The following is a 26,945-nucleotide window of genomic DNA, read 5'->3' as shown; positions in this document are numbered from 1 at the left end:
TGCTGTCTTTCAGGTAATATGCATAATGTAACTCCTTCCTCAACTGACCTCTCTGAGGAGGTTTAGTAAAGGCTTTGCTGATCTCAGAGATATTTAGTAAATTCTTTGTTGCTTTCAGGGCTGTCTGGAGTCAGATTTGTGTTTTTTCTTCTGGTTTTTTTTTTTTTTAATAAACTTTTTTTTTGGCTGCACCGTGCAACATGTGGGACCTTAGTTTCTCCACCAGGGATCAAACCTGCGCCCCATGCAGTGGAAGCCTGGAGTCTTAACCACTGGGCTGCCAGGGAAGTCCCTTGTGTTTCTTTGGACCAGGATATGATGCTAAGGTAGGTCTTAAGGAAGGAAGAGTATGTGTGTTAGTTGCTCAGTCATGTCCAGATTGTAGCTGACCAGGCTCCTTTGTCCATGGAATTCTCCAGGCAAGAATACTGGAGTGGGTAGCCATTCCCTTCTCCAGGGGTTCTTCCTGACCCTGGGATAGGACCTGGGTCTCCTGCACTGCAGGCAGATTCTTTACCATCTGAGCCACCAGGTCTTTAGGAAGGAAATGGGGATTCAGATGATTCAGATGGTGCCTCTCTTTATCTGCACCAGTAGGTCCTCGACACTAACAACACACATTCTACTGGAATGCTGGACAGGATGTACAATTCTTGGAGACCTGGGACCCATGGACCCCCTTGGGCTTCCCCACAGGCAGAGCCAGAGGCCTGCTCCAGCTCTGAGATCTGCAGCTGCCCTGGTGTCATCCATGGTGCGGTGGTGGTTAGACCTTGTGGGCATCTCCCCACATGCATGGAGATGGTTTCTAAGACCTTAGGACAGAAGTTTACCTTGAACCTTGTCCGATTCAGTACATTGTTCCATCCAATGAGGGCTGTTTTAGGTTGTTTTTTCTCAAAAGCCACCCCTGAGATGAGGATTTGAGGGCAAGTCCTTTATTTAGGAAGCACCCTGGGAAGGAGCAGCAGGCGCTGGAGGAGGTGTGGGCCCAGCTGCGGCCCCTCAATAGTGAGGTGAGCCAAGGAGGTCGGCGATGGGGAGTGTGAGCCCGGCAGCACCCAGACCCCAGACTGACCTCCAGAGCATCTTGGCCACCGCTTTCCCTCTGCTTTCCAAATCTCTCGCGATTTTTCTCTCATGGCCAAGCCTAATGTGTACAATACAAAGGGAGGAAATTCTGGAAAACGTAGCTCCAGCTGAGCTATGTCGACGGGGTACAAAACCCTGTACAATTCTCCCAATGACTGTACAGAGAATACATGTTCTCAGTCCACAAAGTCCAACTCCGAAGCCCAGCATTTTCTTTGTTTTCCAAATCAATGGAGTTTCTGCCTCCGAGAGCCATTCTGACAGACAGGGGAAATACAGTTGTCCCTTGGTGTCCCTGGGGGATTGGTTCCAGAACCCCCCACGGGTACCAAAACCCATGGATGCTCAAGTCTTGTATAAAAAGGCTAGCACAGCCAGCCCTCAGTGTTCCCAGGTTCCACATAAGGTGAAGATTCCACGATCTTCCCCAGTTCCAGTCAGTGACTGTTGAAGGTTAACACCGAGGCAGACGTTGTACCATTGCCAGGACCCTCTCAGATCTGGTAACACCTTTGTTCCCCTGCCCCACCTGGGACATGGGACTTGTGTGTAAGGCTAAGGGTCCCAGTGCTTTTCCTCTCTGGGGCTTTGCCTCCTTCCTGCGGCCCTGCCAGGAAGCCAAGACTAAAGGCAATCAGTTCCCTTCAACTTTCTTACTAAAGACGTTCCACCGTCAAGCAAGACTGCCTTCTGCTCTTTCATACACCTTCACTGAGGCAATAAAGCATTGAAGCTCCCTGCTTAACGGGAAAGAGACTAGCCAGGAAGAAAAACAATTAAACTTTTAAAAATACTATCCAGGGATCTGGGGCTGTGGTGGCTCTTTTTGCTTTTAAAATTTATTTTATTATTTATTTATGGCTGTGCTGGGTCTCCGGAGACGCACACAGGCTTTGTCCAGTTGCAGTGAGCGGGGGCTATTCTTTGTTGCAGTGTGCCGGTTTCTCATTGCAATGGCCTGTCTTGTTGCAGAGTGCAGGCCCCAGGCACGTGGGCTTCAGTAGCTGCAGCATGTGGGCTCAGCACTTGCAGCTCACAGACCCTGGAGCGAGGGCTCAGTAACTGTGGTGCAGGGGCTTAGTTGCTCCTGGGCATGTAGAATCTTCCTTGACCAGGGGTCCAACCCATGTCCCCTGTATTGGCAGGCAAATTCCCATCCACTGCGCCATAGGGTAGCTATTCTTCTGTGTCTAGATGAGGACATTAAAGTGATAACAGCAGCTGGAGGACTCCAGGAAAAAAGCAGCACGTTTCAAGTGTTCTAAGGATGCCGATGTTCAGTGAGCTCGGCCTCATGCTGTTGTTTACAGTAAGAGATAATGCACTGTAGGTCCATACGTTCAGTTCAGTTGCTCAGTCATGTCCAACTCTTTGTGATCCCATGGACTGCAGGCCTCCCTGTCTATCACCAACTCCTGGAGTTTATTCAGAGTTGTGTCCATTGAGTCGGTGATGCCATCCAACCATCTCATCCTGTCATCCACCTTCAATCTTTCCATCATCAGGGTCTTTTCCAATGAGTCAGTTCTTTGCATCAGGTGGTCAAAATATTGGAGTTTCAGCTTCAGCATCAGTCCTTCCAATGAATATTCAGGACTGATTTCCTTTAGGATTGACCGGTTGGATCTCGTTGCTGTCCAAGGGACTCTCAAGAGTCTTCTCCAATACCACAGTTCAAAAGCATCAATTCTTCAGTGCTCAGCTTTTTTTATAGTCCAACTCTCACATCCATACATGACTATTGGAAAAACCATAGCTTTGACTAGACGGACCTTCATTGGCAAAGTGATGTCTCTGCTTTTTAATATGCTGTTTAGTTTGGTCATAACTTTTCTTCCCAGGAGCAAGCGTCTTTTACTTTCATGGCTACAGTCACCATCTGCAATGATTTTGGAGCCCCCCAAAATAAAGTCTGTCACGGTTTCCACTGTTTCCCCATTTATTTGCCACGAAGAGATGGGGATGGATGCCATGATCTTAGTTTTCTGAAGGCTGAATTTTAAGCCAGCTTTTTCACTCTCCTCTTTCACATTCAAGAGGCTCTGTAGTTCTTCTTTGCTTTCTGCCATAAGGGTGGTGTCATCTGCCTATCTGAGGTTATTGATATTTCCCCTGGCAATCTTGATTCCACCTTGTGCTTCATCCAGTCCAGCACTTCTCCTGGTGTACTCTGCATATAAGTTAAATAAGCAGGGTGACAATATACAGCCTTGACGTACTCCTTTCCTGATTTGGAACCAGTCTGTTGTTCCATGTCCAGTTCTTCTTCTTTTTTTTTTTCCCATGTCCAGTTCTAACTGTTGCTTCTTGACCTGCACACAGATTTCTCAGGAGACACGTCAGGTGGCCTCGTATTCCCATTTCTTGAAGAATTTTCCAGTTTGTTGTGACCCACATAGTCGAGGTCTTTGGCATTGTCAATAAAGCAGAAATAGATGTTTTTCAGGGACTCTCTTGCATTTTCTATGAGCCAACGGATGTTGGAAATTTGATCTCTGGTTCCTTTACCTTTTCTAAATCCAGCCTGAACATCTGGAACTTCACGGTTCATGTACTGTTGAAGCCTGGCTTGGAGAATTTTGAGCATTATTTTGCTAGTGCGTGAGATGAGTACAACTGTGTGGTAGTTTGAGCATTCTTTGGCATTGCTTTTCTTTGGGACTGGAATGAAAACTGACTTTTTGCAGTCCTGTGGCCACTGCTGAGTTTTTCAAATTTGCTGGCATATTGAGTGCAGCACTTTCACAGCATCATCTTTTAGGATTTGAAATAGCTCAACTGGAATTCCATCACCTCCACTAGCTTTGTTCATAGTGATGCCTAAGGCCCACTTGACTTCACATTCCAGGATGTCTGGCTCTAGGTGAGTGATCACACCATCGTGATTATCTGGGTCATGAAGATCTTTTTTGTATAGTTCTTCCGTGTATTCTTGCCACATCTTCTTCATATCTTCTGCTTCTGTTAGGTCCATACTGTTTCTGTCCTTTATTGTGCCCATCTTTGCATGAAAGTTTCCCTTGGTATCTCTAATTTTCTTGAAGAGATCTCTAGTCTTTCCCATTCTATTGTTTTCCTCTATTTCTTTGCACTGATCACTGAGGAAGGCTTTCTTATCTCTCCTTGCTATATGGAACTCTGCATTCAAACGGGAATATCTTTCCTTTTCTCTTTTGCTTTTCACTTCTCTTCTTTTCACAGCTATTGTAAGGCCTCCTCAGACTATCATTTTGCCTTTTTGCATTTCTTTTCCATGGGGAAGGTCTTGATCACTGCCTCCTGTACAATGTCACGAACCTGCCTCCATAGTTCTTCAGGCACTCTGTCTGTCATATCTAATTCCTTGAATCTATTTGTCACTTTCAAATAACAGGGAGAGAACACAGCCCTGCCCATCAACAGAAAATTGGATTAATGATTTACTGAGCATGGCCCCGCCCATCAGAACAAGACCGTTTCCCCCTCAGTCAGTCTCTCCCATCAGGGGGCTTCCATAAGGTTCTTATCCTTCTCCATCAGAGGGCAGACAGACTGAAAACCACAATCACAGAAAACTAACCAATCTGTTCACATGGACCACAGCCTTGTCTAACTCAATGAAACTATAAGCCATGCCTTGTAGTGCCATCCAAAACAGACAGGTCATGGTGGAGAGTTCCGACAAAATGTGGTCCACTGGAGAAGGGAGTGGAAAACCGTTTCAGTATTCTTGCCTTGAGAACCCCATGAACAGTATGAAAAGGCAAAAATATAGGACACTGAAAGATGAACTCCCCAGGTCCATAGGTGCCCGAATTGCTACTGGAGATCAGTGGAGAAATTACTCCAGAAAGAATGAAGAGACAGAGCCAAAGCAAAAACAACACCCAGTTGTGGATGTGACTGGTGATGGAAGTAAAGTCCAATGCTTTAAAGAGCAATATTGCATAGGAACTTGGAATGTTAGGTCCATTAATCAAGGCAAATTGGAAGTGGTCAAACAGGAGATGGCAAGAGTGAACATTGACATTTTAGGAATCAGCAAATTAAAATGGGCTAGAATGGGTGAATTTAACTCAGATGATCATTATATATACTACTGTGGGCAAGAATCCCTTAGAAGAAATGGAGTAGCCATCATGATCAACAAAAGAGTCTGAAATGCAGTACTTGGATGCAATCCCCAAAATGACAGAATGATCTCTGTTCGTTTCCAAGACAAACCACTCAATATCACAGTAATCCAAGTCTATGCCCTGAACAGTAATGCTGAAGAAGCTGAAGTTGAATGGTTCTATGAAGACCTACAAGACCTTCTAGAACTAACACCCAAAAAAGATGCCCTTTTCATTATAGGGGACTGGAATGCAAAAGTAGGAAGTCAAGAAATGCCTGGAGTAACAGGCAAATTTGTCCTTGGAGTACAGAATGAAGCAGGGCAAAGGCTTTTAATAGAGTTTTGCCAAAAGAACGCACTGGTCATAGCAAACACCCTCTTCCAACAACACAAGAGAAGACTCTACACATGGACATCACCAGATGGTCAATATTGAAATCAGATTGATTATATTCTTTGCAGCCAAAGATGGAGAAGCTCTATAAAGTCAGGAAAAACAAGACTGAAAGTTGACTGTGGCTCAGACATGAACTCCTTATTGACTATTTCACAGAATAAGTACATACGTACATGCATGGTATATGGGGACTGTGTGTGCACAGGGATCCCTGTAGCACTGCATGCACCACAGAGCACGGAGAACAGAGTTGGGTGCTGCTATCACCTATTGATGCTGATGCTGAGAAAGACTGAAGGCAAGAGGAGAAGGGGATGACAGAGCACGAGGACAAGGTGGTTGGATGGCATCACCAACTCAATGGACACAAGTGTGAGCAAGCTCTGGGAGATGGTGAAGGACAGGGAAGCCTGGCATGCTGCAGTCCATGGGGTCGCAAAGAGTCAGACATGACTGACCAACTCAACAACAACAATCACCTATTGAAACACCTGTCACTAAAGAGCTGCTTAATGAGAGTTTCTTCTGACTTAGCCTTAAACTATCAAATTCCTAATGATTTACTCAGAGCAATATAATTTCCAACACACAAAAAATGCTTACGTCTTTATTCATATGTTCATCTATCCACTTTGACTACATAGCTGTCATTTAGCTGTTTCTCAGGGTGATGTTCAGCAGTTTGCTGCTTAGCCATCTTTTTCCAACTAGTTTCTGAAAATAGTGGCTTAATTGAATGTTCTGAGAGTAATTTCATCCCGTTGCCAAGGATTTGGCTGCACATTGTGTTTTAGACTACTTTCACTCGACACCCTTTTCAGTTTATTTTTATTCCCGATTTCATTACACATACCTCTTCCCCTTGCTCTTCCCTAGGTACACTCTCCACCTCCACCACATCCTGCCTGGGTACACAGAAACTTTTTGCTGTCAGAAGATACTACTGTGAGTGAAAGTGAAAGTTGCTCAGTTGTGTCCAACTCTTTGCAGCCCCAAGGACTATATAGTCCATGGAATTCTCCAGGCAAGAATACTGGACTGGGTATAGCCTTTCCCTTCTGCAGGGGATGTTCCCAACCCAGGGATCAAACCCAGGTCTCCCACATTGCAAGCAGATTCTTTACCAGCTGAGCCACCAGGAAAGCCCACTGTAATGCTAGTTTAATGACTTTGCGTTCAGATTGATGAAATCAACTAAAGGAGGTACATTTATAACAATATTTTTATTAGTGATATCAGAAAAAAAATGGAGAATGACTGTAGTTGTGAAGGGATAGCTGATTACAAACCTGCATTTGCTGCTCCTGTGATACATGTGCTGTTCAGGGGCACACCAGTGAGCATCTCCCAGTTCCAGCTACTTTTCTCCTTGTGAATAATGACGGCACCACTCAGAGCACAAAGACACCTAAATGGTACTTTAAATTTAGTCTTTAGCTATTTGTACTTCTATATAATCTTTATTGGCATCCCACATGGCACTAGTGGTAAAGAACCCACCTGCAAATTCAGGAGACATAAGAGACACAGGTTTGACCCCTGGGTTGGGAAGATCCCCTGGATAAGGGCATGGCAACCCACTCTAGCGTTCTTGCCTGGAGAATCCCATGGACAGAGGAGCGTTAGCACACAACACATAATCTTTATATCTCTACATCTTTTTATTGTCTCTTGCCATGATAAACACTGAAGCAGGTGTTGATTGCCTCACCAGTGAGTCTGGTTCTGATGAGAACACATGCTGAGGTGTGAATCAGCAGCTCTGAGTTCACTAGCTCTTGCCCACTATTTTCCCAACTGCAAGGAGGAGTCGCTGGGCAGTCCTCTCCAGAATATCAGAGGGTTCACGAGCACAGCCTCACGGGATTGGTGGAGTAGCTTGGGGAGAAACAAGAACTATTTAAAAGAAGTGTTTGAGGGGCTTCCCTGGCAGTCCAGTGGTTAAGACTCTGAGCTTTCACTGCAGCGGGGTACAGGTTCCATCCCTGGTTGGGAAACAAAGATTGTGCATGCTGCACCGTGCAGCTGAAAAATAAAAGAAGTGTTTGACAAATGAATTTATCTACAAAACAGAAACAGACTTACAGATAAAGAGAACAGACTTGTGGTTGCTAAGCGGGGAAGTGAGAGAGGAATATATTGGGAGTTAGGGATTAGCAAATACAAACCATTATACATAGAACGGATTGAAAAACAAGGTCCTACTGTATGGCACAGGGACCTATATTAAATATCTTGTGATAAACCATAATGAAAAAGAATATATATATGAATCATTTGGCTGTACAATAGAGATTAATACATTTAAATCAACTATACTTCAATAAATTAAATTTTAAAAAAAGAACTGTTTGAGACTAAAGGATGCCAAGTTTACTCTTCTCCTGGCTTCTCACAAATCAAATATGGAAAAGAAGAGAAAAAGGTAAAAACACAAAACAATAGCATTTAAAGATGTTCCTGCAGCAAATGCCTTTTCTCTGAAGGTCTCTCCTCTAAGCAATAATTCAGCCAAACTCTGGTTTTAAGATTCTTGTGAAATGACAAGATCACAGTGAGGATGTTATTACTGCTATAATGTAAGATTCATTTTTCCATTACTGAAGGAGAAAACTCTTTGTGGAGTGAAATTCAATACTCAATTTAACAAAAGCACTGCATACTAATTCACACTGAAATGTGAAACCAATCCAGTGAGGAAAACGTCCAGATAAAATGAAGTGGGCCATGATAATGATATGGTCTTTTAGTTATGGGTCTCATGTTGTGAGGATTACAAATTCTGTTCTAAATGTTAATTAAGGTTCTCAATATCTCTGGCGGTAAATATAAAGGCAGTCACTTCACAGATGAGAAGATTAAGACAAGGGTCCCTGTGACTGATCCAGAGATGAATAAGAAGTTCCAGAGAGAAGCATGCACGCGTGCGTGCTCAGTCATGTCTGACTCTTTGCGACCAATACGCTACAACCTGACAGGTTCCTCTGTCCACTGAATTCTCCAGGTAAGAACACTGGAGTGGGTTGCCATTTCCTCCTCCAGAGAATCTTCCCGACCCAGGGATCGAACCCATGTCTCCTGTCAGAGCAGGCAGATTCTTTGCCACTGAGCCACTTGGGAAGCCCCATAACATCCTGTACTTCCCCTATGTATGTAACCAGATACCACAGTACTGTGTCTGCCTGATTACTTGTCTAGTCCCTTCTAGGCTAAGCTTGGTGAGGAAGCAGTTTGTGCTGATCTTTTTCACCATGTGTACCACAACACCCACATGTAATGGACAATAAAGAAGTATTTGCTCAATGCATGAATGAATGAATGAAGCATTTATCAGCAGGCACTTATCACATACTGCATATACTGTTACTTCCCCGTTTTCCCAACTGCATTATAAACTTCCTGGGTCAGGAACTCTCACATACGATATCCCACTTAGCACCTACTCTGGTGTTAAGCACACAATGGGCATCTATTCACTTGCTTATCAATTTGACAAGAGGGTATAGTGTGTTTCTTTCTGACTTACTTCACTCTAGGTTCATCCTACTCATTAGTCTTGACTCATATGTGTTCCTTTTTATGACTGAGTAGTATTCCATTGTATATATGTACCACAGTTTCTTTATCCATTCATTGGTCAATGGACATCTAGGTTGCCTCCATGTCTTGGCCATTGTAAACAGTGCTGCAAGGAACATTGGCGTACACGTGTCTTTTTCAGTTTTAGTTCCTTTGGGGTATAAAGAGAGAAACAAATATTGTATTAGTGCATATATATGGAATCTAGAAGAATGGTACTAATGAATCTATTCACAGAGCAGCAGTGGAGATGCAGACATATAGAACAGACTTATGGGCAAGATGGGGGGAGAAGAGGGAGAGGATGAGATAAATGGAGAGTAGCATGGATGCATATACAATAACATATGTAAATAGAAAGCCAATGGGAATTTGCTCTATGACTCAAGGAACTCAAACTGGGGCTCTGCAATAATCTAGAGGGGTAGGAATGGGTGGGAGGTGGGAGACTCAAAAGGGAGGGGATATATGTACACCTATGGCTAATTCATGTTGATGTATGACAGAAATCAAACCAATCATGACTCAGTTTAAAATAAATAAATATTATATATATATAAATAATATATATATATATATACACTACCAAAAAAATAAATAAATAAGGCAAGAGCAGCGAAGTGCAGAAAACTCACAGGGAATCAAGTGTGCTGCAGTTATTAACACTTGAGCACTCAATAGTATTTATTTAATTAAATTTAATTAAATTCAAATTATGATGACTTCCTTATTTGAAAGCTCAGAAAATATTAACTATGGACAAGTATGCAAAGTAACTATTTTGGAAGATAAAAATAATTCCAAAAAATTCTGTTGGTAATCCTACCTTATGAGAATTTCAAAAATGTTTTCTTTCATTTCTTTGCAATAATAATTATAAAAATGTCTGCTAAAGACCCATCCTGAGGTTATCTCTGACTTATCTAAAAATAAACTTTGGTTATTAATTATGACTAAAACAAAAATTCTATTATATGATCACATTATAAATTTTAAGCTAAAAATTCTTAAGCTAATCAATTTAAATTGATTTGAAATAAATTAACTATTTTAATTAGCTACAATTATTTAATTAGTTTGAACGAATATAAATATAATCTGAACAAACACTGCAAGATAAAGACATAGAACGTTGAATATTTCAAGGACACGAGATTCCCTGGTTGTACTTTACAGTCAATACCTACCTCCTACAATGAACTCCTCTTCCATCTTCTATCAGCATAGATTATAGTTATGTTTTCTTGTATTTTGCACATACATTGAATCTTGCATTTAAAAAAAGAGTGTATAGTGTGTTACAATGAGGAAGGCCAATGTGGAGCTTAGGAGGAGGGATGTTGGAGAGGAGGAAGCTGGTAAAGAGTCTGACTGAAACCCCCCAACTACTTAAATTTTTTGTATCTTACAGTGGGTGTAGATATGGTCTTACTCACAGAAAAAAAGTATTTTATTACCTGCTTAATAAAAGATGTTTTTATATTTCCAGTTTCAGGGCAAGAGGAGAAGAGGGCAACAGAGGATGAGATGGTTGGATGGCATCACTGACTCAATGGACATGAGTTTGCAAAAACTCAGGGTGATGGTAAAGGACAGGAAAGTCTGGCATGCTGCAGTCCATGGGGTCACAAAGAGTCAGACACGACTTAGTGACTTAATATCAAAGAGAGCAAAGAATCAAAGTTCAAAAATAGATTTTTGAAAAAGCTTCTAACATGGAGGAGCAAAAAGAAGAGAGCAGGAGGGAAATAATAACAAGACCAAATAATTCCAACGGGTCAGCATCTTAGCCAAGGAGGAGTTGCCTCATGTGTTCTGTAATATGTGTGGTTTGACAGAAATGAGAGTCCTCTTCCCTCCTGTTAAAGGATAACTATTTTTTAAAAAGTAAAATCATGATTCATATAAATGTAAAATTAGCATGTGTCCAAGATTTATTTAAGTGAAAGTGAAAGAAAGTTGCTCAGTTGTATTTGACTCTTTGCAACCCCATGGAGTGTAGCTCACAAGGCTCCTCTGTTCATGGAATTCTCCAGGCAAGGATACTGCAGTGGGTTGCCATTTGCTTCTCCAGGGGATCATCCTGACCTGGGGACTGAACCTGGGTCTCCTGCATTAAGGCAGATTCTTTAACAACTGAACCACCAGGGAAGACTGTAAGATTTATTTAACTCATTAATTAATGAAGAAAACAATAAGATATTATAACTGATTTAAAAGATAATCCAGAGAGTAGACACATACATATTTCAGCAACACTGAAATTAATTTGCTTAATAGACACAACACTGGTTTTTTAGGTGTGGAGGAGAAAGTTCAGTTGCACTCAAGGAACAACTTGCATTTATATTTCTATGGACAAGAATCATTTGCACCGTTATCAGTTTTTTTCACAGCTCACAGAGTTGGAAATTAGCTCAAAGACAATGAAAGGTGGAGATATTCTGAATGACTGGGTACCTAGTAACCTTTCACACCAAGTTCCAAGTCTTTCACAATTTTTCTTGATGCTTATAAACCCTGCAACTTATTCTCCAACATAAGGCTTCACTGTGTGTTCTTTTTTTTTTTTTTTTAAAGATTAACCATACAAAGCTAAAATCTCTGGGCTACATGAATAAAATAACTGAGTGGAATAAAAATTCCAGTTCTATATATGGCTTATGTGCCCCAAAAGCCAATGTGATTTTTTAAATATAACTCTCATGTCCTCCTCAAAATAATATATCTGGTATTTAACTTTTTTGTTATAATGAAATATATTATGAATATAACAAGTTTACAGGATAATACAAGAAACATCCAGGGAATTCCCTGGCAGTTCAGTGGTTAGGCCTCCATGTTCTCACTGCAGAGGGCCCGGGTTGGGATCTAAGATTGAGCAAGCCCCACAGTGCAGGCAAAAAGAAAAAATAGGAATGAAAAAAAGAAACATCCCGATACTCTTTACTCAGTTTGAGAAATACAATTATATTTTCCCCTTTTCTGGATGGTATTTCTCTTCCTCCAGAAGTAATCATTCTCAATGTGCATTGGGAGTTTACCATTCCCTTGCATGTTTCTATGCTTTTGCAACAGAAATTGTACCCATAAACAACACACAGTATTGTTTTGCATCTTTTAAAACTAAACGGAATCAAACTGTTGTTTCTTTCCTTCCTTTCCCTGCTTTTTCTCTTCAACATTATGTTTCTGAGGTTTTAGATTTGATATTTGCTCCCCTCCATGCCTCTTTTGATGCACACAAAAACCTCAAGCCCTTCTTTGAAATTATTTGGAACTAAAAAATAAAACTAAATAGACTTCCAGGTACTTACCTGGTGGTCCAGTGGTTAAGACTCCAAGCTCCCAATGCATGGGGCACAAGTGCAATCCCTGCTTGGCAAACTAGGTCCCATGTGCCACAACTAAAGATCCCACACACGACAATGAAGATCCTTCACAGCCAAATAAAAATAAATAATATTCTTCTGGTTATGGAGAAATACGAGATTGGCAAATCCACTCCCCACAAAACCAAACTATAAAGTGGGACAAATTAACATAAACAACCAGCTCGTGCTCTGGAAAGTCACCAAGGGCATATAACAATCTGAGAAACATTTACATTTGAGGTAAACTGCTGATATTTCAGGTAAGAACAGTGGAATCTGAAGTGTTTTGGCTGGGAGCTACTCCTATCTCCTCCACCACCCCAGCTCAATTTATGGGAGGTTCTGCCAGGATAGGGCAGGCCATTAGTAGTTTTTCTGCTGTGGCTGAAAGGAGACACTTTCTCTGGAGTAGTGATCCTTCCAGCCCTTTCCAGAAGCTTTTCCAAAGAAGTTAAAAGCTCAGAGGTGCAACTACCAAGTGCTCCAGCCTGTTTAGTGATTCTTATACCCTTGCTCACCATCCTAGTCATCTTTCAGCTTCTAAGTACTATGATTTATACTGAGCTATTAGCTCTGATGTGAATAAAATATAAATAGCAGTCATTGCACCTATCTAATTCAGAATGGACTCCCTTAGGGTTTGAAGTCCTTGGAGATCCCAGGTCTCCCAGGAACAAGCCTTGCTCGACCTACTTCAACACAAAACACGGTAATTAACAACTATGAAATTGAGAAACCAGCTCACACTGGGTAATCCATCTTTCAGCAAATTGCGGTTCTTTGGGAAAGAAAAGACAGCCCTGTTGTAAGGGAAGGGGTCCTGGGCCAGCAGTCTGGAGAGACTATATATAAACTCCAGCACTGCCCCTAACCAGCTGAAAGGTGGATGATCCAATCACAGCAGTTCTCTGTGTCTCAGTTTCCTCAGTCTATAAAAAGAAGGGTAAACTTGTCGGGCCTGTGAACTGGCTGTGATTTTCCAATCCGAGGCTCAGGGAGAAATCCATAAAACAAAATTCCTTCTAGGGCCTGCTGGAAATGAACCCACTGGTCAAGGATGAACGGTTTGTTCTTTGTATCTTGCCAATAGGGGCAGCCACAGGGCACCAATCCCGGTTAATTTATTAATACCCTTCGCCCAGACATGTGACTAGTTTCCAGATGTCCGCACCGTCCCAGCCTAAATTCCAAAAGCCCGCCCCTGGGCAGGGACAGAGGTGAAGAGCCGAGGTCTAGGCGTGCGCCTGCGTACTGCGGCCGGAGGGCAGAGGTCGCCCGGCTAGACCCGTGCAGATTTCCGCAAAGCGCGCGAGACTTCCTCCCGAGCTCGTCAGCGGTGAGTGAGGCGCTAGGGGCCGCCGGCCGGGGCTGTTAAGGGTGGGGTTCCCGCGTGTGGGTCGGGCCTTCTGGGGGAGGAGGATCAAGGAGAACAGGGGCGGGCCCTTCCTCACCGGGAGAACGTCCCGGCTTCCTCCCGGGGCTGGCGAGACCCTGGCATCATTGCCTAGGTCACTGGGATAGGGAATGCTTGAGGAGAAGCAGGGCTTTTTTTTTTTTTTTTTCTTTTTAAAAAGAATTGTTGGTAGTAAGCAACTGGTGTGCTGCAGTCCATGGGGTCGCAGAGTCGGACACGACTGAGCGACTGAACAACAAAAGCCACCTCAAGTTTGGCCAGAGACGTGTCTAAGGTGCCCTTGGGACGTTCATTTAGCAGATATTTAATGGGCACCTGGGCTTCCCTGCTGGCTCAGTCAGTAAAGAAAGCGCCCATAATGCAGGAGACCTGGGTTTGATCCCTGGGTTGGGAAGAGCCTCTGGAGAAGGAAATGGCAACCCACTCCGGTATTCTTGCCTGGACAACGCCCATGGACGGAGAACCTGGTGGGCTACAGTCCATGGGGTCGCAAAGAGTCGGGATACAACTGAGCGACTAACACTAATGGGCACCTACTATGTGCCAGGCATAGAGGGTGAACATAAATCACTGAACTAAACAGGCATGAGTCCCTTGCCTTTGTGGTGGTAATATTCTGGGAAATCAGTTTGAAATTCTGGGCTGAAGATTTTTTTTTAGTAATTTACATAGGAGTGAGTGGTTGGTGGTGGGATTCCTAGAGGAAGGTGAGAAAACAAAGATCCAATCAGGAATCCCCACGTACTAGACTTGGGGAAAGGAAGAAGGAAACCAGAAATATCAAAGGAGAGGAGAGCCGTCATCTCAGAAAGTGGAGGAAATCCCAGAGATTTACACCTTTGGTAATAATACCCTGGGCAATAGTCATTTGTGGTGGAATAATTGAGCTAAATCATGATAGTGAACTTTTTTTTTTTTTTTTTAAAGGTGTTAGGAAGCTCCTGTTATGGCAGTGGTGTGTGTTGTGTTTGCAGCCTGTTGGGCCGCAGTCTATGGAGTTGCAAAGAGTTGGACAGGACTGAGAGACTAACACACTAGTGTCTTCGTTGGGTTTCCCAGGTGGCGCTGGTGGTAAAGAACCCGCCTGCCAATGCATGAGACATAAGAGACTCCGGTTTGATCCCTGGGTCGGGAATCCCAGGGTAAGGCAACCCATTCCAGTATTCTTGCCTGGAGAATCCCTTGGACAGAGGAGTCTAACCGGCTGCAGTCCATAGGGTCGCAAACAGTGGGACAGGACTGAAGCGACTTAGCCCATGCAGTGTCTTCATTATCAGTTATGTGATCATAGACAAGTTATTCAACCTCTGTGCCTCTTTTTCCTCCACTATACAATGGGAACAGTAACAGTACTGTCCTCAGAGGGTCGTTGGGTGGCGGGTTAAAGGAGCCAATGGCTATTAAGTCCTTAGTCCTGGCACTTAAGAACATTCAGAAAACAGGCTGAGAGAAGGAACTTTCCCCAAATTCTAGGTGATTAGAAGCAGGACATGTAGTCTGCTCTTCCTAGTTCAGTGCCCTTCCCCTTATATTAGGCTGCAAGGTAGACATTCAGATAACACTCTTTTTAAGGGGTGCTAGAATTTTTCAGTTGATAATTGACCTTGTATTATTTTGGAATATTGTGCTTTACTGTGCTTAGTTGCTCAGTCGTGTCCGACTCTTTGTGACCCCGTGGACTGTAACCCACCAGGCTCCTCTGTCCATGTAGATTCCCCAGGCAAGAATACTGGAGTGGGTTGCCATACCCTTCAATCCTTCCCAACGCCAGGATTGAACCCAGGTCTCTTGCATTGCAGGTGGATTCTTTATGGCCTGAGCCACCAGGGAATATTGCTTACCACCAATTAAGAACCTACTTTATGTCATATCTGGCGAATATGGTTTGCTTGATGTCAGTCAATAAGGACTTCCGTTTTTCTCCTCCCATTTGGGGTGAATTTAACACCACCAGCACCCTTCTTTCAGATCTAGAGCTGGTGTATCATATTTTAGATTTTAATTTTGGAACTAAATATCTTTTTGTTTTAAATGTGTTGTTTGTGGAGTGTGTCAGTTGCCAACAATGTAATTTGCACCCGTGACTTTGATAGCACTCGTAATGGAATAACCTCTTCTCCCATCTTATGCCTCTCTTTATGTTTTTTCTTATGCTTTCTTTTTGCTTTCAGTAGGGATCCGTCTTTTATATCTCCAGTATCCTTTTCCTCTTCTGTAGAGACTTCTAATTCTAAATTAACAAAAAATAAAGACATGAGTTTAGAAGAAAACCTTCCTTATCTAACCATAAACATAAAGTCAGAAATACCTTTGTTTTCTTTACAAACTTCTGGAGCTTCTTTTTTAACGTTGTCTTTCTGAGACACTTTCTTAGCTTTCGTTCTGGGAGTGAGGCAGTCTGCATCTTCAGAGCCGCTTCTTTTCCTCTTTCCTGCTTTGACTAAAGGTTGTGGACCTACCTCAATAGCTTTTGCAGCCTGTTCTTTTGTTTCAAATTCCAGGAAGGCAAATCCCTTTGGGTCCCCAGTAGACTTATAATGTGGTATGCTTATATAAACAACATTGCCACATTTCCCGAATACTCTCTCAATCCTGCTGTGGTTAACATTTTTGGGAAGTAGTTCCTATGATAAATTAGTAATAAATAAAGTGTTAAAAACCTTAAAAAAAAATGTGTTGTTTGTGTGCTATTGAGAGATACTGCATGATTATCCTACATTAGTTAATTGTAGTGTTTGGCACTTGAAAACTTTCTAATTTAATACAGAGGGAAAGACTAGTAGTTTACTTTTCATGCTGATAAGGAGTATTTGGACAAGGCTACCGTGTGCATCATTTGAAGAAATAAAGCATACATTGAAAGTAATTAGAGAAAAGGGTGACAGATATGAAACCTCATTTGAAAAGACTCCTTTGGTTGAAAATTTAGCTATCATGGTGTTGTTAAACACCACTTAAGGTCAGTTTTCTTTGGATCCGGTGTCAGTTTGGAAAACTTTGTTTTTTAACCCCTGCGTAATTTATACACAAGGTGATTCAACAGAAGATTTTCTTTTAAAAATATATTTAGCCCTGTAAGACATTATAGAGTTCCTGCTGTGATAAAACAGAGTGCATACAACACCACCTTAGAAAAGTGCTTAAACCCTTTGAGACTCATTTTCCTCATATATAAATTGGGGATAATAATAAAAACACCTAATAGAATCGTTAAATATATTAAATACTATATGAATATGTATGTGCATGTATATATGTATATTTCATAGCATAACAGTCCTTGGTACACAGAGTAACATTAACAGTCTGTTTTCATTTTTAGTGATGGATAAAGTAAGAAGGTCCAAGGCAGATAGTGCCAGCACTGGAACTTCGTTTTACTTCTTTCATTAGCTTAAATTGTAAACCCAGAATAAATTGATCTTTTTTCATTTACTTAGCCATCCTGCATTACATAACTTCCTAGAAGGTGAGGATTTTAAAATGCTTTTGATATGTTACTTTTATAATCAGCAAAACTATTAAGAAATTTCCGTTTTGATAAATAAAAGAGTTTTTGAAAATGTGGTTACATCGCAGTTAAGCAGTAGATTAACTGGCTAACTCTAGAGGAATATATCATATTGTTTTCTTTTAATCAAGCCACAGTAGGAGCCTTAATCATGATGACATGAAGATGAGTGTGTTTGAATTATGAGGCTAAAACATTTTATTCTCCTCAATCTTCAGTAAATTTGTTCCTGTTAGCCAAATATTGTAATTAGATTTAGTCTTTTTCACATACTTGCTTTAGGAGGCAAACTCTGACAGGAAACTATAATCTTTTTTGGATCCTAAATATGATTTTTCCTTTCCTCGTTCAGAAACACAAGTGTACTTTTTTTTTTAGCTTTTAAATTGTTGAATATATCATTACTTTCTTGTGATTTAAAATGTTTCTGTTTATAGGAGTTATTTTATACAGAAGTCTTGTGAGACCGCTGTGCAAACAAGGTGATGATTGTACAAAGAGTGGTATTGAATTCCAGACCTGGTATGTATTTGTCTGTGATGTCTGTGATGTATTTGTCTGAACAGCTGTGGTCTTTAGTAATTATTAATGCAAATGGAGTAACATAAAGTAGTAATATAATGTCGATGTGGTAAATGAAGGAAGGAAGATATTAATACTAGTTGAGATCTTAGAGGAAATTCTTTAAACAATATTATCATTTTTTAAATAATTATCAAGGCCACTTGTTGAAGAAATAAGGTATTTTAAAGTTATTACAATATTTAGAAGATTATATTACAAATATATTTGGCTTTTGTTTTTTGTTTATAATGTGTAATATTGATTCTTAAGATGTGCTTTTCTGTTTTATGTGAAAGTCACTGACCTTTTGCATTAGTCAGATACCCGACATCTAACCTGCACCACAGAAGCTTAGGTGTGGAAGTAACCTGAGAGGTTTGGGCCTGTGCTCCCTTGGTTTTGGTGTTTACCTAGCATGTGACCTGGGGAAGACACTTATCTTTTCTCAGTTTTAGAGAGCAATTCGATTAAAATGTCTGCATTAAAAAAATAAAATAAAATAAAATAAAATGTCTGCATTCCGTTTTTGCTTTAGAAATTTGATGATTCAATGAACAGGAAGTTTTTCATGTTGATGTTTGATAGAAACCAAAACAATGCTATAAAGCAATTATCCTTAAATTAAAAATAAATAAATTTGAAAAAATGAATAGGAAGTTTTGATTATATTCATTTACGTTTCTGTTGTCATCTTAAAATGAGGAAGGATAGTTTACCGGTTTACTTTGGCTAATGCGGTGTTTCTGCTACCTTGTAAATTTTAATTTTCCTAGTTAAAAAAAAAACTGGCTGTGCTTTTTTGCTTTTTGAAATCCTTTTATAATTTTGTAACAGATGAGGTGATTTACCTTAAAAAAGATTTTGACATTGATAGCAACATGCCAAAGGAACTTCTTGGAGAAAGCCAAGAGCAGTTGAAACTGAAGAATTTATGCTGAGCTACAGAGAAATTTCAAAGCAATAGATTTATTCACGTGTGTAATTAGGGAGTGCTGTAAGTCCTAGAGTGACCATGTAAAGAATAATAAATAACTCTATGGGAAAATGCCTTTTTGATTTTATATCTTTGTCTAATATTTTAGGAAAAAATGGTCATCCAGTGGCAGAAAATTTCCGAGTAGAAGAAGTAAACTTACCAGATTGTGTCAATGAAGGACAAGTACAAGTCAGAACTCTTTATCTTTCCGTGGATCCTTACATGGTAAGAATCAGGGTTTTGTGATCTTGTGAAAATAATTTTATATCCATATTTTTTCATGTTGCATCTGAAGTTTATTTTATTTTTAAAACTTATTTATTATTTTTATTTTAAAAATATTTATTTATTTATCTTGACTGAGCTGGATCTTAGCTGCAGCATGCAGTATCTAATTCCCTGACCAGGGATCAAACCCAGGTTCCCCACATTGGGACTGCAGAGTCTTAGTCGCTGGACCACCAAGGAGGTCCTACATCTGAATTTTATTGTATAATCCTCATGATTAATAAATATTTGAGCAATATATCTTGATACCTGTAAATTACAAATTACCTTTGTGTTTATTCACTGGTGTTATTAAGGAATGTTACAGAAGGAATGTTTTCATAATAGTAGCACATGTGATTAGTCAGTGTCTTTCAAAAGTCCAGATCACTTCCTAGTACTAAGTAAAACTTGAGATAGTAAATTAAGATGGGAAATCCTCTCAGACTCTGTACAAACTCTTTATTCTAGTAGGTGTCTTTTGAAAGGAACAAACTCACTGATGCTACTTCCAGATAAAGGAGGTTTATTGAAAAGAAGTTATATGTTGCCAAGGTCTACAGCTGAGAAGCCATCAGGCACATGAACTTCAGTTCAGTTCAGTTGCTCAGTCGTGTCCGACTCTGCGACCCCATGAATCGCAGCACGCCAGGCTTCCCTGTCCATCACCAACTCCCGGAATTTACCCAAACTTATGTCCATCGAGTCAGTGATGCCATCCAGCCATCTCATCCTCTGTCGTCCCCTTCTCCTCCTGCCCTCAATCCCTCCCAGCATCAGGGTCTTTTCCAATGAGTCAACTCTTCGCATGAGGTGGCCAAAGTATTGGAGTTTCAGCTTCAGCATCAGTCCTTCCAGTGAACACCCAGGGCCACCCAAGACAGACGGGTCATGGTGGAGAGGTCTGACGGGATGTGGTCCACTGGAGAAGGGAATGGCAAACCACTTCAGTATGCTTGCCTTGAGAACCCCATGAACAGTATGAAAAGGCAGAATGATAGGATACTGAAAGAGGAACTCCCCAGGTCGGTGGGTGCCCAATATGCTACTGGAGATCAGTGGAGAAATAACTCCAGAAAGAATGAAGGGATGGAGCTAAAGCAAAAACGATACCCAGTTGTGGATGTGACTGGTGATAGAAGCAAGCTCTGATGCTGTAAAGAGCAATATTGCATAGGAACCTGGAATGTTAGGTCCATGAATCAAGGCAAATTGGAAGTGGTCAAACAGGAGATGACAAGAGTGAATGTCAACATTCTAGGAATCAGTGAACTAAAATGGACTGGAATGGGTGAACTTAACTCAGATGACCATTATATCTACTACTGTGGGCAAGAATCCCTTAGAAGAAATGGAGTAGCCATCATGGTCAACAAAAGAGTCTGAAATGCAGTACTTGGATGCACATGAACTTAGGCTTTATAAACATGGATGGTTTTACTTCTTGCTTTCCTAGTGGATCCTTTTTGTTTCATTTTTTTGCCTATTACCCTGACTTAGAACCTCGAATATAGTGTTATAAGTGGCAAGAGTGGACATCCTTGCTTGATCCTGATCTTAAGGGGGAAACATTCAGTCTTTCACCAGTAAGCTTGTTGTTAGCTATGGGATTTTTCTAGATGCCCTTTATCTGGGCTGAGGAGATTTCCTTCTATTCCTGGTTTTTTTAATTGTTTTTATCATCAAGGGACATTGGATAATTTTTATGGTGGTAACATGCATGTAAATATAAAGGATGCTATTCTAACTATTTTTTTTTTTTTTCCAGTGGGTTTTGTTATACATCTAACTATTTTTAAGTGTATATTTAAGGGCATTCACAGTATTGTACAGCCATTGGCACTTTCTGTTTCCAGGACTTTGTCATCATCTTAAACAGAAACTCTATGCTCATTAAACAATAAAATCCCAATTAACTCCTCCCCCAAAAGGGGGATTTGGATTTTGTCATATGCTTTTTCTGCTTCTATTGAAATGATTGTGTGGTTTTTGTCTTTTAATTCATTGATATGGTTTATTATATTAATTGACTTTCGGATGTTAAACCAATCCTGCATTCTTGGGGAAAAAAAATCCCACTCGGTCCTGCTGTGTAGTTCCTTTCCTTTGATATGTTGCTAGATTTATTTCACTATTGTTTTGTTGATGCTTTTTGCATCCATAAGCTCATAAGACCATATTCATTGTTTTCTTTTGTGTTTGCCTGGTTTTGGTAATATGGCCTCATAAAATGAGTTGGAAAGTGTTCCCTCTTCTGTTTTCGGAAGAGTTTGTGAAGACTAGGTATTAATTTTTCTTTAAAAGATTGGTAGAATTTCCAATGAAAGCATCTGGCCTGGGCTTTTCTTTTTGGAAAGTTTGAAAGTTACTAATTCAGTGTCTTTATTTGTTGTAGGTTGGTAGTATTTTCTGTCTTGTTGAGTCAGCTTTAGTAGTTTGTGTCTTTCTGAGAATTTGTCCGTTTCATCTAAGTTGTGTAATTTATTGGCATATAGTTTTTCTTAGGATTGCCTTATAATCCTTCCTTATTTCTGAAAGGTAAGTGGTAGTAATGTCCTTTCTTTCATTTCCTGATTTTAATAATTGAAGTCTTGTTTATTTTTTCCTTTGTCAAGTCTAGCTAAAGCTTTGTCGATTTTGTTAGTCTTTTCAAAGGACCAACTTGTGGTTTTGTAGTTTTCTGTTTTTTTATTGCCTGTTTCATTAATTTCTGCTCTTCTTTGTCCTAGTTTTGTGGTACAAAGTAGTGCCTGTGAGTGTTTATTAAAATAAAAAGAGAATATAATTGCTTATTCTTTAAACTGTGTTAGATCAGTTGACTGAATTGGGGGAAAAGATTACATCCTTAGCTCAATTCCTGCATCACAATAAATTCCAACAGATAATGAAAAGTGAAAGGAATAAAAGAAACCATGAAGAATTTTAGGAAAAATATGGCTGAACAATTGAATAATGTTGGAAAATGAGAGACTTCCTAAAATGACAGCAAATCCAGATAATATGAAAGAACATGATTGACAAATGTGACTTAAAAAAATACTGTATTTAAACACAATAAAACAGTACATACAAAATCAAAAGTTAAATGGCAAACTTGCAGTAAAAATAAAAACAACAAAAAGATAATAATGTCTGCTATGTAGAAAGCTCCTTCCTATACATTGATTTGTGAAAAGTAGAAGTTGGGCAAAGAACATTACAGTTTCTATATATATGTTTGCTTCCTCATTTTGGCTTCTAGAGTGCCCTTGTAGAAGATAGATAGAACCCTGGCTTATCTCTTCTCAGGCTGCACTTACAATGGGGACCCAACTGGCAGTATCACTTCTGCCAGAACAGTTGGAGCCTCCGGAAGGTTCCTCGTCCTTTGGATCTATGACTGTAGCTCAGGCTTTATCTTCCAGTTTTAGACCTGTCACACTTGCTTATGCTTACAGTGGACTGCATCTTGATGACTTCATTCAGAATTCTTCCCAGGGGCAGCAAGAAGTTTTTCTTTATGGGCTAGGGAAATGAGGTGATTATTGGTCTAGCACATTCTAAATAGACAAATTTTCAAGTTGAAACAGAGGAGTGAAATAGGTCACTCATTTCCCACGGACCTAAAGATGTGCCCTCTTTCAGCCAAGGCAAGCTCAGGCACGCTATGGGCCTTGTCACTCTAGACGGTGCAGAGTGCATCACTTAAGGAGAATAATTATCACAAATTCATAAGGAAAATGACAGTGCAGTATCTAGTATTCAGAGTCAATTCCTGATGATGACTGGTTCAGATTTATTAAGACTCTTTTATACTTCCGTGTACAAACACCTAGCTCAGAGCATCTAAGTATTACACATGCCCTAGTGAACACAGTGTAAAGAATATCACTTAAGCCCAGGATAATAAATACAAAGTAAATTAAGAGAATAAAATAAAATTTACCAAAGTAAAGCCCGGGTTCCAAGTTAGAAGTGTTTGGGTTTTTTGTCTTTTTATTTTTTTTAGAAGTATTTTAAAAATCAAACAGAGCAGATAGAAGTACAGTTGATTGTTGAACAACACAGATTTGAGCTGCAGGGGTCTACTCATGTGGGGATTTTTTTTCACTAAATATGTACTGTAGTACTACACAATGTGAATCAAGGATGCAGAACCACAGCTAGAGAGGGCTGACTATAAGTTATAAATGGATTTACATGGATTTTTGACCTAGGGTGTCCTTAACCTCTTGTGTTGTTCAAGAGTCAGCTGTAGTTGAAAAACAAAAAGGAAGTGTTCTTCACAGAGTGTTTTGAGTTGGAACAAACTTCCCATTCAGCAGAATTCCCTTTGAGACTCTTACAGTGAGAAAAATTTATGACCCAAAGATTTTAGGGGTGGGGAAATGATGAAACAACAAGGATTATGACATGAATTAATGATTTTTACTTCTAAACACCCCAACCTCAAAACAGCAAGCAAACAAACAAACAAAACCTCTTTTTCCTCCAGAGAAGTAAATAGCTCCTCCATCTACTCATTTCATGCTAGAAAGCACTGAATCCTTCTTTAGAAGTTTGTCTTTTCATTCTCCGCGTCTGTCTCTCAATCTTCAGGTCCTGTTCAGTTCAGTTCAGTTCAGTCGCTCAGTTGTGTCCGACTCTTTGTGACCCCATGGACTGCAACTCTCCAGGCTTCCCTCTCCATCACTAACTCCCAGAGCTTGCTCAAATTCTTGTCAATCTAGTTGGTGAAGCCATCCAACCATCTCATTCTCTGTCGTCCCCTTCTCAGGTCCTGTGGGTCCCCCCTAATAAATCCTTCTCAGTTCAGTCCACTTCTCAGTAAACTCGAAAGATATCTACCTAGTCTAAATCACCATTGTTTCTCTCCTTTTGGGGTATCCTTGCATAGGCTCTTTGACCTCCTACACCATCTTTCACACTGCAGCCAGAGTAATGTTTTTGTAATAATGTTTTGTAATAGCAACTATTCATGTCAGCTAGCTTAAAATGGTTTAACACTTCCATTAGTGGATAAGTTACTTAACTTATATGATAATGGTTTATAAGATTTATAAGATTATAAGTTACTTAACTTATAAGATAATGGTTTAAGTAATGGTTTTAGTAATGGATAAAGATTAACTTTCTGGACATAGTCTAAGACTGTGGCCCCTGTTTGCCTGCCCAGCCTCTCTGTACCCTTTGACCCTCACCTCGCTGGACTTCATTCTTGTGTAACACACCAGTGCGCCTTTTGGCTTAGACCTTGTATTAATTATGTCTTTCTGTATTTTATGATTTATCATAAAATCATTTTCTGTATTTTATGATGCTTTGACCTCTTAGGGGCCTTGCTAATCCTGGAGAGACTGCCCCTCTCAGTGCTAGCTGATTTTTAGAGATAATAAACAATTTTCGTGGGACACACCTTTTATATGTAAACCAATCAACTTAAAACCCATATTTCCAGCCACCTCCTTCATCTAACTCTCACACCTCGCCCTAAATCACCTAAGGGCTAGGTGCCAGACAACTAGGAACACATCTATGAGCCAGAGCCCACTGAAGTTATTCAGTCTGTCCAGTTCTAATGTACTCAAGCTTGCCTGCCCTGCCTTACCTGCTCTTCCTGGAAGCCACAATAAAGAGCGGACCATGCTGTCCTCTTCCTGCTTTTGCCTCCAGACTCTGGTGCTTTCCCATGTGACCCTGTGTGATAGGATATGCCTTTTCTCTAGGGTGTTATAATAAATTCTTCTTTCAAGGCAATGGTATCTATGTCTCTCATATTACAATAACTGATTAAAACAACATTCTGGGAACTTCCCTGGTGGCTCTGCCTGCCAGTGCAGGGGACATAGGTTTGATCCCTGGTCCAGGAAGATCCCGCATGCCTCAGGGCAACTAAGCCCATGTGCCACAACTACTGAGCCCATGCTCTAGAGCTTGAGCTCTGCAGGAAGAGAAGCCACCGCAACTGGAAAAAGCCAGCATGCAGCAATGAAGACCCAACACGGACGTAAATAGATAAATAATAATTAAAAAAAAAATAAAATTATGGGTACACATTAAAACAAGTCTCCATGTCTAAAAACTTGCTTTTGCTTTTTCTGACCAACCCCTCTTATTCCCTAGAAGCCTGCTTTATGCTTTAAAGAGATTTACTTTGGCAAATCACCCTTAACCCTCAGACTATTCCTCTCTATTAGATTTTCTCAAAAATACCTTGACCTTCAGCATGTATCCCAGTTTTAATTAATAATTATTTATTTAGTTATCAGATGTTATTATCTTCCCTAATAAAAACTTATTAAGACAGAGGTCTTATTTATCCCTGTATCTCCAGTGACTAGCATAAGTGCTTATTAAACATGAATTTAAAGAAGGAAGAAAATTACTTTGGTTGCTTTCACTAGACACTGTTCTTAAAAAAAAAAAAGAGAGACATAAGTGGGGCTTCCCTGGTGGTCCAGTGGCTAAGACTCTGAGGCTTTCTGCAGGGAGCCTGGGTTCAGTCCCTGGTCAGGGAACTGGATCCCACATGCCACAACTAAGACCTGGTACAGCCAAATAAATATTTTTTAAAAATTTAAAAAGTATTCTTTAAAAAAAGAGACATAAATATCTTTAAAGGGAAAAAAGGAATCTGTTGAGCATTAAGTTATTGAAATTTTATATCATTCCAAATTTATGACTGATTTTAATCACTATGTACTATATTTTACATGGTTATATTTAATATGTATATACTATTTTGATTTCATATTTGTGATTTTATATTCATATCCTCATATGAGAAATTAGTCCAAATATTATTTAGCTGGTTGTATAACATTTTATCTTGACATCATTCACTCACCTATGGGGAATTACCCCTTCCCACTTTTTCGATTAGCCTTAAGAATCAGGTACTTGGTGTGGCCAGTATCCAATGGCTGCTGTCCTTGCTCTGAAGAGTATATGGGGACTTTCCTGGTAGTCTAGTGGTTGAGAGTCTGCCACCAATGCAGGTGACTTTCATCCCTGGTCTGGGAAGATTCCACATACTTGGGGTGACTAAAGCCCATGAGCCACAACTACTGAGCCCACATGTCCTAGAACCCATGCTCCACAACAGGAGACGCCACCACAATGAGAAGCCCATACACTGCAACTAAAGAGTAGCCCCTACTCTCTGCAACTGGAGAAAGCACCTGTGCAGCAGTGAAGACCCAGCATAGCCAAAAATAAGTAAATAGTTTCTTTTTAAATCTTAAAAAAATTAAAAGGATATATGGGAAGGGCACATAAGCAGAAGTGTAGTATATTCCCGCCGGAGCTGTGGCATCAATATGCCATGCCTGGTGAACTGAATCAGACCATGTAGGGCCCCTTGTTGGAGCAGCCTTCCACCTCTTTCATCTCCTGGACCACACTGTAGGCTTGTACATCTTGGCCTTAGTAAGAGAGGCAAGAATGAGCCACAGAGAGGAAGAAAGCCTTGATTGCCTCCCAGAGAAGTCTTTAGCCCTAGTTCTATGGAAGGGTGTGGTACTGTGGTGACACTTTGTCTTTGAATAAAGAGAACATCCATCTGAACTTAGGGGGAATGATGTAGTAGTTGGTCTGAAGTTTGATGAACAGCTGTATAAAAATTGTTTCATTTCTCTTTTGGGTTATTTCCATTGTGGAAGCAGTATTGCTCAACTGAAGAAATGGTAGTATTATG

The 26,945-nt window shown here is 40.4% G+C and overlaps 1 protein-coding gene and 1 long non-coding RNA gene across 2 annotated transcripts in view; one reads left to right on the top strand and one right to left on the bottom strand.

Annotated features, from left to right (window-relative positions):
- Positions 1-9,133: 9,133 nt before the first annotated feature.
- Positions 9,134-13,805, bottom strand: LOC133066036 (uncharacterized). The gene is made up of 3 exons (XR_009695061.1): positions 13,587-13,805; positions 12,482-12,601; positions 9,134-9,315 (listed from the first exon to the last, which is right to left on the bottom strand). It is a non-coding gene; the product is annotated as an uncharacterized LOC133066036 (long non-coding RNA).
- The window catches only part of PTGR2 (prostaglandin reductase 2), a 25,291-nt gene continuing 12,132 nt past the window's right edge, over positions 13,787-26,945 (top strand). The window contains exons 1-3 of the mRNA XM_061156695.1: positions 13,787-13,874; positions 17,901-17,985; positions 19,110-19,228. Of these exons, the coding sequence (XP_061012678.1) occupies positions 17,949-17,985; positions 19,110-19,228 (156 nt within the window). The 5' untranslated portion in view covers positions 13,787-13,874; positions 17,901-17,948. The remainder of the gene's footprint in view (positions 13,875-17,900; positions 17,986-19,109; positions 19,229-26,945) is intronic.

This window comes from Dama dama, chromosome 12 (genome assembly GCF_033118175.1).
Source record: "Dama dama isolate Ldn47 chromosome 12, ASM3311817v1, whole genome shotgun sequence".
NCBI classification, from domain to species: Eukaryota; Metazoa; Chordata; class Mammalia; order Artiodactyla; family Cervidae; genus Dama; species Dama dama.
Note: the sequence above shows the minus strand (reverse complement) of the source record. Positions and strands in the feature narration are given on the sequence as shown.